General features: G+C 47.9%; 1 protein-coding gene across 2 annotated transcripts in view; it reads right to left on the bottom strand.

Annotated features, from left to right (window-relative positions):
• The window catches only part of DSCAM (DS cell adhesion molecule), a gene marked incomplete at both ends in the record, with an annotated part of 733,770 nt that overhangs the window by 52,114 nt on the left and 667,377 nt on the right, over positions 1-14,279 (bottom strand). For both annotated transcript variants that reach the window (XM_081235410.1, XM_081235409.1), the window contains 5 exons: positions 1,906-2,196; positions 3,786-3,974; positions 6,830-6,928; positions 9,060-9,223; positions 10,522-10,639. In XM_081235410.1, coding sequence (XP_081091536.1) covers positions 1,906-2,196; positions 3,786-3,974; positions 6,830-6,928; positions 9,060-9,223; positions 10,522-10,639 — 861 coding nt within the window. The remainder of the gene's footprint in view (positions 1-1,905; positions 2,197-3,785; positions 3,975-6,829; positions 6,929-9,059; positions 9,224-10,521; positions 10,640-14,279) is intronic.

Genomic DNA, 14,279 nt, shown 5'->3' with positions numbered 1-14,279 from the left:
AAATCTGCAGAGCGCTTTGTAAGTAAGAATGACAGTTTCAAATGTTGCACACGAGTGGTTTCTAATTAAATGATTAGCTGTGAACCTATCACAGATGTGCACCTTGAAGCCGCGTGCTCTGGACCACACAGATTACAAAGAAGCTGGGCACCAGAGCGTGATGGTTGTAAGGCAATTAATGGACATCAGTCATCTAAAGTAAGAAATATACTTCCTGCCCAAATGTGTACCCTGCTAGCAAAGGGCTTTGGGGAGCCCTTAAATGCTAGGGAAAATGGTCAGTGTTGAAGTCCTTTATTTTGTCAGATCAAAGAATGAAACCATGTTGGAGGAGAAAGCAAGTGGTTCACACTGTTCTGCGGTGGTTGGTGCTCTGTGACGGGATCTCTTGGAGTGAAGTCACTTGTGATTGAGGCTAGAAGGTGGCCCACGAGGATCAGAGCTTTTGAGGAGAAGCCTTACTGTCTGGGAGCTGGACCAGGTGCCTCAGGAGCTGCGGGGCCCAGGCTGTTGTTACCAGCACCAGGACTCCCACCTTAGCACCTTCCTGCCTTCATCCCACCCAGGCCCTAAATGCTGCGGGCGAGCCTGGGCTCTGGCTGAGGAGGGATCTGTGGGGAGATGGCCTTGGTGGGAGACTCAGGGGTGGGTTTACAGTGCGCCAGGGTGGGAGGAACAAGCCCTCAGCCGGCCAGGACAGTCCAGGAGAAAATGGCCAAGGGAGGAGCCACGTCTACAACACCTCTGGAGCATCCTTTGGTCGTGTCCGAGTGTCCTTGGGTTTACGTACACTCTTTTCTTAGAACAGGATAACCTGCACTCCAAGGAAGATCCTGCCAGAGTATTGATTAGGCGAGATCCCAAGTGCCCATAAGCAGAGGAGTGAACACCCCTCAGCCTGTCCAGCGAAGAATAGAGTATTGGGGTGTTAGCTCTGGCGCAGACTTTTTGGGTAAGTCATCAGCACTGTGGTCCGGCCCGATTGGTGAACACTGGACCGGGTCTCTGAGGGAGCTAAACCCGGAGCTCTAAACTGTCTGATGAACGGAGGCCAGTTTTACCCTGTGATCACAGCACCTAATTCAACCACTGCCTTTCCCCAAGTGAAAATCACTGCAAGACTGCAGAAATCAGCATCAACTTGCTGCCAGTTAGGACTTTCTGAAGTTTCCTGACTGCAGAACGGTCAATGTCACGCCCCCCTTTAGCTTCACTGGGCTTGACATTTGTTCAACATCAATAAATGGCCCTTATACTAGTTGGAGCAAAAAATGATAAAAATGTCTATCACTTATTTTCAGTCAACTAAACGTCACAAGATACCTCACCTGGTTTTCAGAAAGCCCATGCCAATTGCATGCATGTGTGCCTATGTGTGTGTGTGTGTGTGTGTGTGTGTCTACTAACATCCCATGACCTTATTCTATTTCCATCAGTGACTCTATTTCTGCTCAGAGTCTAACATAAGCTCCTTTACTTATGGAAGACTGTTTTTGCACATGCAGTTGAAGGGCTAAATGAGAGCAAACAAGAAAGCTGTTATGTGGATTGGGATGGGGTGGGAGGAGGGGAGGGAGACAACAAAAGCACTGTTAGCTCACAGTCGTGACCAAGCACGCAACCACGTGGCACAGAAGCCTTCAGCCCCAGAAGTCACTCCTGCCCCGAGACTCCCTAACGAGCTGCCTGCGGGCCCTCCGTCCCTCCTTCCTGCAACACGGCCAAGGTCACCTGGGTACCTGGTCTAGGGAGCCCGTGTGGGAGCAGACTGAAAGGCCCCAAAGCCTAAGGGGATCGGCGGGGCACGAGCCCCACCGTGCCAAGGACGGATGTCAAATGGGGGAGGGGCAGCGAGCATGTGCGCACATCCCGAGACGCACAAGGGAGGCCAGCCGGCCAGCTTACTGCCGTCGTAGTTGAGCGTGGCGAAGTTGGCCTGCTTCTCGGCACAGCCAGCGCTGTTGCACACCCTCATCTGCAGCTCATACCACGTGGCCTCCTGCAGGTCGTACAGGATGTACGACTTGGAGAGAGAGGTCCGCTGAGCCGTGGTCCAGACCGTGGTCCCGAAGGGTCTGTACTCGAGTGTGAAGGAGGTGATGGGGCAGCCGCCGTCATTCCAGCCGATGAGGTTCAGCCTCACGCGTGTGGTGTTGATGCTGGCGAAGAGCTCCTGCTCCTTCGAGAACTGGGGCTCTGCGGGAGAGGGCACAGGGGCGTCAGCCCACGGGGCACACGAGTGAAGGCCATCAGGGTCGTCCCACGTTTCCCTTGGGCTGCTTTCCCCACAGGCGAGGGGCTCAGTCCAAGTCTGGGTCACGGGCTGCTTGTCCGCTATTTATAGGGATCTTACGGACCAATGTTCCCCAAGTGCGAAAGGGAACACTGGGTGGGTGGAGGTTGTTTTTGTGAATCTTAGCGTTAGTTCCCTGAAGAACAAAGCTATTCTCATGTACGCGCTTCCTTGAGTGTTTTTTTTTTTTTTTAAAGTTGAGAATTATGTTTTATTTGGTAGACAAAACTGAGAACTTAAGCCCAGGATGCAGCCTCCTGGGTAGCTCTGAGGGACTGATCCTCCTTGAGTGGTTTTGAAGGAACCACTGTGATGTGCTGGGCTGACCCGTGTCCATTCGGGGACCTGACTCAAGAGAAGTCAGACTTGGATTTGGGAAGTACCCACAGGCATCCTTGCTATCCAAGCGGCTCACACTGGAGCCCAGGGACCCAGTGGGTACATTTCTGCATAAATCAACCCCTCATCATGTGAACCCCGGTACACGCCATCCAAAACTCAGGTGCCGCATCCAAATAACGCCTTCACTTTCGAATCTCTCGCTCTCCTGCCATCCCGTCCACGCCACTGGATGAGAGTCAGCAGTGAGGAAACATACAAAGACCCTCTCTCCAACCCCTCACCTGCACTCGCGTGCAGCCATATCCCTCCCTCCTGCTGGTGTTTCTGAGCTGCAAATTTCACCCCTCAACATTTCTGCCCTGGGGTTCGCCTCCTGGAAGGGCCATTTTCAGAGGATAAACCGACTCACACTCAAGGTTAACAGTCTACCCTGGTGACTTCTCACCTGGAAAGTGGGGCCTGTGAGGCAATGTGACAGTTATAGGTGGAAGGGGGTGAGGTAACTAAGGGAGAAGGTCACCCCAGAAGAAGGTGAGAGGGCAAAGAGCACATTTCACGGCTACTCAGCCTGGGAACTTTCTGTTGGTACCAAAGCCCTTGATTTTCAAATGACACTCTTCTTTTTTTTAATATATTTATTTATTTTTATTGAAGTATAGTTGATGTACAATGTTGTGTTAGTTTCAGGTGTACAGCAAAGTGATTCAGTTATACATCTATCTATCTATCTATTATTTTTCAGATTCTTTTCCCTTATAGGGTATTACAAAATATTGAGTAGAGTTCCCTGTGCTATACAGTAGGTCCTTGTTGATTATCTATTTTAGGTATAGTAGTGTGTATCTGTTCATCCCAAACTCTTAATTTATTCCTCCTCCACACCTTTCCCCTTTGGTAACCATAAGTCTGTTTTCTATATCTGTGGACACTCTTCCTTTAAACTGCAAATGAAATAATGAAAAGAGAGAACCAGAATATTCCGTATGGACTGGCCATCTCTTTCAATACCCTGTAACACTGCCAAACCCATCTGGGGAATAACAAAGTTCAAACTCACAAACATGTAAATGTATGATGCATCTTTTCTGATTCCAGTCTCCCCTTTGATTTGGAAAACAGGACATCTAGAAACTAAAGAAGGCTTACATACCTTTTCCTAATGTTTTCGCTTCTATGATTTCACTTATGCGCCCGGGTCCCACTCCATTTTGTGCAGTAAGAGTGAACTTGTACCAAGTCCCACATTTCAGGTTTTCCAGGCGATAAGAACGTTCACTTGGGCTGATGGGAAAGCTTCCCCACTGCTCACTGTTATCCTCAGAGTACTGCAATATGTAACCTTCAGAAAACAAGAAATATTCAGAAGAGCGTTATTTGCCTTCTATCAGAAGTTTGCACTCTGTATGGGATGCGTTCTCAGAATTTGCACATCTTTGGAAGGGAACATCTGAGCTCTTGCTGATTCCAAGAAACTGAACCTAGGCTGGGAGAAGTACTGTGATGACATATTGATTATGAGGTATTTAGGCCACGCCAGATGTTACTACGGTGGGATTGCTGGATAGAGAGATGAAGATAAAACCACTTTCTGCCCATTCCCTTTAAAAGGTGTAACTGGGCAGCAGGGAATGGATACTGAATCTCTAAATATCTGACCTTGCGAGCACACGGGCTGAATGCCTGGGGATGGGCATGGTCTGAAGCTGGATTCTTTTTAAGAGAACCAAAGCTCTGGAAAAGGGGTAAGTGATCAGTAGGGGTAGGAATCTCCTCAGCCATGCCCGCCCAGTCCACAATGACTGTGCCAGGCATTGTCCACAGCCCACTACTCACATCACCTCGCATAACCCTGTGGATTAATAATTATGATCTCCTCAGTGCTGATGAAGAGACTGAGGTCCAGAGAGGTTAGGTGACCACTCTAGGGTCTTATAAGCAAGATTCAAATCCTACCGCCAGAATCTGAAGCCTGCACTCCTGTGATCACGGAGACATCCCTCCCTGTTACGCCTTCATCCCTGTCACCCCAGCCGCCTTCCTGGGGCAAACGTTTCCTGTCTGCTCAGTCCTTGTCTCTAAATGTTCACATCCAGGCAGCCCAGGACTGGCCTGCCTGATGCATGGTATCTTTACACCAGCACACAGGCATCCTCCCTCCTGCCCATGGAATTCCATTTTTGACACCAGTGATGAAAGCACATCTCACCCCCACGCTACAGAGCCTCTGAACCCCCAGCTGGTAACAGTCAGTGTTTTTCATGAGCCTCTCATGAGATCACCCATCTCTGATACCCTCCTTCTGCAGCCACGGTCATTATCATCCCACTACCTTCCTCCTTCCCTCCCCTCCAGCCCCCTGCAGACTTGGGGTCCCTCCTCCCTCCTCAGCCTCATTTTCCCTTCTGTGTTCCTGATCTGCAGCCCTGACAGCTCTCTCAGTGCCTGATATGTGAGTGATGCATCTGGGTCAGCTCCCACCATCCTACCCTGACTTCACCACCTCCCTGGTGTCCTACGCATCTGGGGGACTGTGCTTTCCTTCTCATTTCCTTCATCTAAACCACTTCTAGGAAGCTTTTCTAACTCTTGGAGATGGGAACCCCCATGTCAATGGCTTTGGCCACCCCTGTGCTTCAAGGACCCCTGGTCGCCTTTGCCTGGAAACCCTTCATTACTAAAGTTGGCTTCAACCCTAAGACCTTCTGCTCCGACACCCTTCCTGTACTGCCTCTCCCATGATCTCACACTTACAGAGCCAAGACTTCCTTTCATCTGAGCCTGGAGTCCTAGGGTCCCTTGAACTCCTACCTCAGTGCCCCATATTTTTTTCATAAAATGCTTCTCCACCTAGCCTAGAACCTCTGGTAGACCATTTCAATCAGGAGCCTGGTTTGACTCACTCTTGTGACTTCTGACTGCACTTACCCTGCCAGTCACCAGCTTCGGTGACCCGTGATCCACTTTTCTGCCCCACTGCCCAAGATCACTTGAGCAACTCATTAAACCCTGATAACTGTGACCACTATGCTTTGTGCTATTTCTCTGCAGCTGGGGCCTTGCTCACGCTTAGCAATGGCTTTGTTTCTCCATTAATGACTCCCTGTGCATTTCCCACGGCAGCTGTTACAAATCTTTCCCACGCTCCCGAAGCCCACAAACACATCCTCACCCCTAATCATCCAACTATTCAAAACAAAGAATCTCACCTTTCTCTTCACTAAAAAAAGAAAGATCCTCCCCTTAGCCCAGTGGAGTGCTAATCAATGTTTAACAACTGGTTCTTGGGAAAAAAAAAAAAAAAGCCCTGATGGATAGCATTTCTGATTTCTGTGGTGTGTAAATATCCCCAGCTGGGACTTGGTCACTGAGGGCAAAGTTGGGAAGAGGGGTGGCCATGTGCTTTCATGGGCTGGAGGGAGACGGCTCCAGACGCCACTGGCCTCACCCCAAGACGCCCCTGTATTTCCTGTCATCTGCTCGCCTTCCTCCTCTCTCAGAAGAAGGATGTCCTCTGCTGGTAGAACTCCAACCGTCATCCTTTCCCACCTGCTCTATGACCTCTTTTGTCCCTTGTCTCCTTAATCCCCTGCCACCTCAGTCTCCTCTGGGTTCTCGCCCTCCCCTTGGTCTACAACTTGCTCAGAATGTTCTCCCAATGCCACTTAGGCTGGGTTCATCACGCTAACTCATTCCTTCAGCAGAAACTCCCTTAATTCTTTTCTACTCTGTGCTAATTGCAAAAGCTTTGTGCAAATAGACCGCTTCCCATCTTTCAGTACTTTCTAAGTCAGAACAGTCACTGTGGTTACTTAACTGAAGCACTGAGTACCTGAATGGATGATACAGCATTGATAACATGGGGAAGAAGCACAATGCAGCATCTTGGGGGAAGAGATGACCACATTTGTTTTTTCTTTCTTTTTTTTTTTTTTGCATGTGTTAATATTTCACTCAGATTGCATGCATGATACCCATTTTGTGAATGGGATTCCTTGGATGAATGGGTGAGTTTCAACAAATATCATAAAAATAGATGTGTGGTTTCTTGCATAGGTAATGGAAGAATTTATTATATGATGAGTTTGGGGGAGAAAGAAACTAACACATAACGGTTACTTGATAAATATGTGTCACTTATCTGCCCGTGGGTGATGACAATGAATCAACTGTTGTGGGCCACCTATCTCTCATTACCTCTGATAGAACTGCCCCCGTTGTCCCCAGGAAGCCATGAAAGGGTGATGGAGGAAGAGGTGGTTTTGGAAACTGTAAGCCGAGGCTGATCTGGTGGAACTAGGGAGGAAACAGGTTTTAGAAAACAAGAATTAGTTGTTCACATCTTCAGTCTTCTGTAACAGTCATTTACCAAATGATTTTTTAACAGCCATTTATTAAATAAGTGTTTCAGGTTGACAAAATATGCAATTCACTTCTGTCAAAATGTCTATTTAGTTGAAATCCTGGGCTAAAGAGATAGAACAGAATGATTCCATTATTTAAAGAAAATTCAACCACATTTCTACTTGGATTTCTTTCCTCATTCCCTCACCGATTCCTTACATTTCTGAGTTGCTCACCACTAACCAAAATCTTCTGTGAACTTACTAAGGATCCATGCATTATTTTACTCTAAATTTCAGCCATGGTTCAAGTGAGAAAGATAAATGGCACCCACTTAGCTTTTCAGTTCTCAGCGATATGAAAGGGGGAGAGGAAGCCTGGCTAGTGGGAAAAAATGCAAAAATGTCCACTATTTCACGTACTCCCCTGCTCAAGAGGCAACACACACACACACACATACACACACACACTCAGCTCTGAACTCAAAGGTGTGCCATTGAGTGGCAGCACAAGAACTTGAATAGTCATACAAGGTTTGAAGAATACATACTTCTCATCAATGGACCTCAGTAATATTTTGGATTAGCTCTGCAGACAGCAATACTGAAGAAATTTAGAAAGGTTATCCAAATTATATAGAAACCTTCTCATAAAATGTCCTTCTCTTTTCCTCCAAGAGAAGCCTGATATATATATATATATATATATTTTTTTTTTAAATTTATTTATTTGTTTATTTATGGCTGTGTTGGGTCTTCGTTTCTGTGCGAGGGCTTTGTCTAGTTGCAGCAAGTGGGGGCCACTCCTCATCGCGGTGCGCGGGCCTCTCACTATCGCGGCCTCTCTTGTTGCGGAGCACAGGCTCCAGATGCGCAGGCTCAGGAATTGTGGCTCACGGGCCCAGCCGCTCCGCGGCATGTGGGGTCTTCCCAGACCGGGGCACGAACCCGTGTCCCCTGCATTGGCCGGCGGATTCTCAACCACCGCGCCACCAGGGAAGCCCGAGAAGCCTGATATATTAACCCAAAGCCATGAAAAATGGATTCATCTCTTGAGTCATCATATAGTGTCTATCTCCAAAAATGCCCTGAAATCTCCTGACTTCGTTACTTGAACTTCCAGATCAATTTTGCATTATTTACAAAAACTATATAGCTCTTTGCCTTCCGTCCCCTCCCATTGAGGACAACATGGGTTTCTTTTTTACTTGCTGTGATTTATGAACGTGATAGCACTTAACTCCGGAGACTTTACACTGTGACTTTTTCTACTAATGAAATATCACTGTGCGTCTAAATGTGAACCCAGTCAGTGGCCATCCCGGATGTTACGCAGGATTTTGATTCGACAATCTTAAATGTGTCACGTACGTTTGGTGTATGATGTCAAGAAAACTTACGTACACTTACTAAATACACAATTAAACAGTAATGCCCTACAGGGTTTTAGTTAGTGTCCTTTTAATATACAATGCATATGACAATTCAGTTAATTAGCATTCATAAAACACCTCAGTTCAGACTTTCTTCTTGCTGGTGTTTTCCGGGTTACACTTGTACACGTGTGAAGTAAATCCTGCAATTAGTGGACATCATTAAGAAGGGCTGTTTCAGGGCTTCCCTGGTGGCGCAGTGGTTGAGAGTCCGCCTGCCAATGCAGGGGACACGGATTTGTGCCCCGGTCCGGGAAGATCCCACAGGCCGCGGAGTGGCTGGGCCCGTGAGCCATGGCCACTGAGCCTGCGCGTCCGGAGCCTGTGCTCCCGCAACGGGAGAGGCCACAGCAGTGAGAGGCCCGCGTACCGCAAAAAAAAAAAGGGCTTTTTCAGCAATGCACACCTAAAGACAAATGAGACTAGGTTCCCTATGTGAAAAAATGTAAACAGTGTTATCTCTCAGGTTATGAATGCTTTTTATTTACTTTGATTTGTTTAATTATATTCTCCAAAATGAACATCCACGTTTTCGTAATATGAAAGTAGCAATTAGCTCTTTATAAAGGCTGATTTTTTAAATTTGTTCACTCTTTGCACACAGGCATACATACAAAAAGGAGCATCAGAAAGAGTCCCAGAACATGGTACCTTGTACTTGTAAATTTAGAATAATTTCATCCGATCCCCAGTTGTTATTGGCGATGCAACTGTAATAGCCAGAATCTTCCGCCTTCACTGTCCGGATGACGAAGCTGCCGTTGCTGAAGACGCTTCTCCGCCCATCAACCGTTACGAGGCTGGGTGTCCCGTTACTACCTCACGGGAAGAAAAAGGCGCAGATTAAAGAAATTACAATCCAAGTTAGCTGAGGTTGGGGAAAAGCAGAAACACTCTTTCTGAAGCAAACGACTCATCTGGAAGGTTATATTAAGTAAGAACTAAACGATGATTATATGACAGAAACAGTCACATAGCTGAGTTTTGTCCTTTGTAAAAAGTGCTGTGTTGAAGCGAGGTCCGTGTGAAGTCCTGGCTTCTGGCTGCATAGGTCAATGCTTGTCGCATCCCAATGGGAATTGCTTCTGTGGGCAGACGTGTCATTTTGACCAGAGCAGACAGGGACAACTAAATTTTGGGGTCGCTTGTAGATTCACTTAAAGTTACAGTTGTTAATGATTTTGACATAAGAAATGAACTGTGATATGCCAAGATGGTGATGAGCTGACTCTAGTATAAAGAGAGTTCCCTCGGTGACATCTTGGCCTCGGCCATGGTGACAACTGTCCAGTCATCTGTGGTCATCCCCACATCCGGTGGAATACCACTGGACCTTGGGAGCTTACTTATTTCCTTCGTATTAACTGACTTAAAAGAGATGAGAAAGTGGTCACTGGGCCAAGACCAACATTTCAATAGTTTGTGTCTTTTAAGCAACTTTGTTTGAAAATAGGAACTCTTCCAAATCCATTTTATACCAAATCTCTAGGCTCATCAGTGAATTCCCAGTCCTTTATTTATATCTCAATTTCTGCCTCTGAATAGAGGTAAGTTACTTGAAAAAGTTACACGAACAGAATCCATCTCACCCATTTCCTCCCTTCCGTCTCATCTGCTGTTGTTGTAATAATTCCTACTGAGCACGGAAAACCAGATTTTATATTAGCTAAGTCTTAATGCATTCCATTTCTTTAAGTTATTTCTCAGAGCATTTGAGTTAGTGTTAGTTGGTCCATTATCTTGGAAGGAGAAGAGATAAGTGCTAATTCTCCAGTCATTTTGGGTACATTCATCTCAGATATACAGGAGGTTTTCATGATAAGGTACAGGAAACTTCCACGGAGATTACTGGGCTGGCTAGACTGTTTTCCTCGGAAGCATTCTCTTATGAACGTAAAGCTCGGAAATTTTAGAGAATTGACAAGATAGATCAGATCCTTCTGGTGTTAAAGCTGAGATTCTTCCACCACCACCCTCAACCAACTTCCTCTCTATCGCAGAAGAGTGGGTAGTTTTCCTGGAGCTTTCAAGAGTGTAAATATACAAAATTAGACCACCAGACTCAGCACGGTGTGTCTGATGTACTGAGGGCATACATTGGGTTACTGGTTACCTGTCTTTCATCCACTTTACCGCAGGAGAAGGGTCCCCAACAGCTTTACAAGGCAAGGCGATGTCTTTCATCCATGGAGTAGTCACCGTGCCACTGAAGGTCAGGATTCGTGCGGGAGCTGAACCACCAAACAGAGCAGAAGCCCAGTAACTACACAGAGTCATCTACACAGAGGCCAAGGTGACCCTCCCCAACCCAGCAACACCCCAGAAAGGAGAGTGTGTCTCTGCCAATCAATGTCACACCTGTCAACACTATTCTTGGTATCAGAGTGCGTCTAAGGGATGTTCATTGTATGAACATACAAACTGCCGAAAGCCCCTACTGTAGCGTTTTATCCCCTTGTATTGACTAAACCACAAGGACCCCAAATTAAATACTTGGGGCTTCATAAGCCCAGCAGCTCCAAGATGTGCTTTCTATGAGCCCAGTTATTTTTCAAAGCACTTATTAAGCAATTTCTCTCAACACCCAAAACTGCACATTAAAACATACTTGTAATATCTGAGAGAAAAGACAAAACAAAACATAAAGTCCCAAGATGGGAAGAAGTAAAACTGTAACGACTTCTATTTATCAATTTTGTGGTACTTTCCTGACTTTATTATATCAGCTTGATCTTCAGCACAAACGTTAAGGAAAATAAACATTTCCGGACTGGCCTCTCTAGAAGAACCACTGTTTGCTTGGGGCAGTGATTCAGATGCTGGAACAGGGGCATCTCCTGGGGACATGGGCCCTGGTACAATCCCAAAGTGGCTGCAGGACCCAGGAAGTGGAGAGGAAAAAGCCCAGGGCAGCCCCATGTCAGTAGGGGCCTCCTTGGAGACCAGAGGGGCCCTGTACTGACAGGCTCCTAGCGCCACTTTCTTGGGTGAGACACAGAAGCTGACAGAGACCCCAAGATACGAATCCTCCAGAGGTTGAATGATCTGCCCGGCCTTTGCCTTTCACTGGGACACTGCTTTCTGGGCCACTCTCTAGAAGCTCAGCCCATCTGGATGCACAGACAGGGAGCCCAGCGGTGGAAGGCAGCTCCAATCTCATGATGGACCCATAAAGATGGGACCAGTGCTGGCACCCCTGCACCATTTTGGGCTTGAGGGTTGAGATTGGCCAGCAGATGTGGGGCACAGACTTCTCAGGAGAGTGCTGGAATGCCAGGAAAGGTGGAGTTCCCAGAGCCAACTCATGAGAAGTCATCCTGGTCTAGAGCACAAAGCTTTCATCACTGAGGTCTGCCAGACAACTCTGACTTTTGTTGTTCTAAGCACTGGAGGCAAGAGCAGAGAGAGAGGAAGTGTCAGCAGGCTCAGAAGCTGGGCCTATTTTGTGCAGCAGGTATTACAGCAAAAGCCACCCATGTGTCTGAAGCAATGTTCCCTGCCTGCAGGGGAAACTGCAGCTCTTCCTCCTTAGAGAAGGGTCTTCAGCGGTGGCTCACGGATGGCACCCTTCACCGGGAAATAGAGTATTCCAGGGCATAGCCCGCTTTATCACTTACTGACCTTTCTGATTTTCTATCACGGTAACAAAAATATCCTGGGCAGGTAGCATCAGATTTCTGACATTGGAAGTTTGGCATTTTCCCTTTCAAACCCTTCAGACCATCCTTTTATGATGAGGAATATCCTTGCAACAAAATGGGGGTGATTAGGGAAACCCAGCTAGAGTTGGGGGGCTTTCAAGCTTTCTAACAGCCCCTCCCCCTGCAAGAAATACATTTTACATTGAATCCCAGAAGCTGCACACATAATGTGTGTGTAAATGAAAACACATGTACGTAGAAAAGCTCTACACATTCATGCTTACTGGGTATGATGCATTCTGATATTTTCTACTTTCTTTTCAAGCCTAGCTAGTCTAGCCCATTTGACTCTATTCCATTTTAGTTATTTAATATGCTGGCTGTAACGCCTAAAATTAATTCCAGGACTTATGAGTGGGTTTCCACTAGGCTTTTGAAAAACACTGGCTAAAACCACTTCATCTTCAAGCCCAGCACACCCGGTTTCTAGAATTAATGTCCATTTGTGGAAGCTGGAATTTACAGGATCCTACTCCGAAATTCTAAGACTAAGCAAACTGGAGCGGGCAAGAGAATTACCTAGAATCTTTGCTAAAAATGCAGATTCCTACTCTGGCTCTGTGATTCAGCAGATCTTGGATGCGCTCTGGGGGTCTGTCTTTGAACAAGCACCTCAGGTGATTCTGATGAGAAACCGTAGCCCACTAGCAACCTGGACACCCCTCCCAGCTCCTGTGCTGCTCCAGCCACGGGCCATGTGCTCTGGGTCTGCCCACCATGCCCCACCCCCGGCTCTGGGCTCCTTCCCAGGATGCCGTTCCTCCAATACTGGGTGCGTGGTTTCATTCTGCGGCTCCCTCCCCCAAAGCAGCAGCCCTCTTCCTGAACTATACCCTGGATTTTTGGACCCCCCAGATTTGCCACGGCTGCCAGCCTGCCTTGATCTTCCAACAACTGCAAAACAAGCTGCACCAGCTTCCTCAGCCTGCGGTTGGCCCCGTCTGTCCAGCTTGGACCTTTCGGCCATTATGGTTTATGGTTTGCCAGGGTCTGGGGCTCCTGGGTGGTGCCTGCCAGCCAGACGTCTGCTCCACCCCGGAGGTGTTCCCTAGCTCAGCTCCTTTCTGGAAAACCCATGGAGATCAACCCTAACTCTGGGTGAACTCCATTTAAGCATGAGACGCTGAACATTTCTGGAGAAATCCACGTACCCGGGAACCTGGGAACCGCCGTAGATTTACAGTCACCAACCTCACCTGGCCTCTCAGCTCTCCCTGTCAGTGTCGGTTTCGTTAGTAAGTTTCCTCCCGCTTCTCTGCAATGATGACTTGCTGTTGTCCCTTCTTTTCTCAAACTTCTGGTCCTTCCTTCACAGCCCCCAACTGCCTGATACTTGTTACAGAAACTGGAAGACCCCAGCCGGGAGCTTCGCATTTCCTGCCACTGAACCTCTAAACCCCCTTGTGTTTCCTTCTCCAAACCTCATCCTGCGGCCGTCGGCTCCTTATCTTGTATTACCCACCCCTCCCTGTCCACGGAATCTTCCCATGGCTACACGGCGTGCTCTGCAGCTGACACGGTAAAACCTCAGAAACCAGAGCCTTGCCTGGCATGAGACCCTGCCCTCGCTCCAGCTTCTCTTTCTTGTCACTTCTTCCTGGTGATGTACGTTTAGAGAATGTTCTGCTCAGTCCCTCTGCTTCCCCACCTCCCATTCACTTTCTCCCATCACCCGGTCCTCACTCGCTACCACAGCTACTCTCTGGAAGGTCCCTGGGGTCCCCTGAATGGCCAAACCCAAGGGCACTGCCAGTCTTGCTTCCCTTGGTCTCCCGGCAGCAGCATCTCTGTCGAATTCCTGACGTTGCCTTCCTGGTCCTACTCCTGCCGGTCTTGCCTGACACACTTTTCTTTGCCAGCTCCCGGGCCTCTCCCTCCCCAGTGCAAGCCGGCGTGTGCTTCCAGCTACCCCTGGACCTGACTCTCCACCTCCCTCTGTGGTCCAGGTGGGCTCTCCCCAGCCCAGGTGTGAGGGGTGCCTGGGTGCCAACCTCACTCCTTCTCTGCCTCCTGCCAGATGTCTCTGAAGGGTCAGGACTCGCCCCAACGTCACAGAATCTCCAAGTGGATGGCTCTCAGTCACATCAGACTGAATGTGTCCAAAATGTCCCCATATCCTCTCACCCGCCTCACAAACCCCTTCCTCCATGGTCATCCTCTCCAGTACATG

The sequence above is a fragment of the Mesoplodon bidens genome (genome assembly GCF_964165515.1).
Source record: "Mesoplodon bidens genome assembly, chromosome: 5".
NCBI lineage: Eukaryota > Metazoa > Chordata > Mammalia > Artiodactyla > Ziphiidae > Mesoplodon > Mesoplodon bidens.
This window is presented reverse-complemented; position numbering and strand designations above follow the sequence as displayed.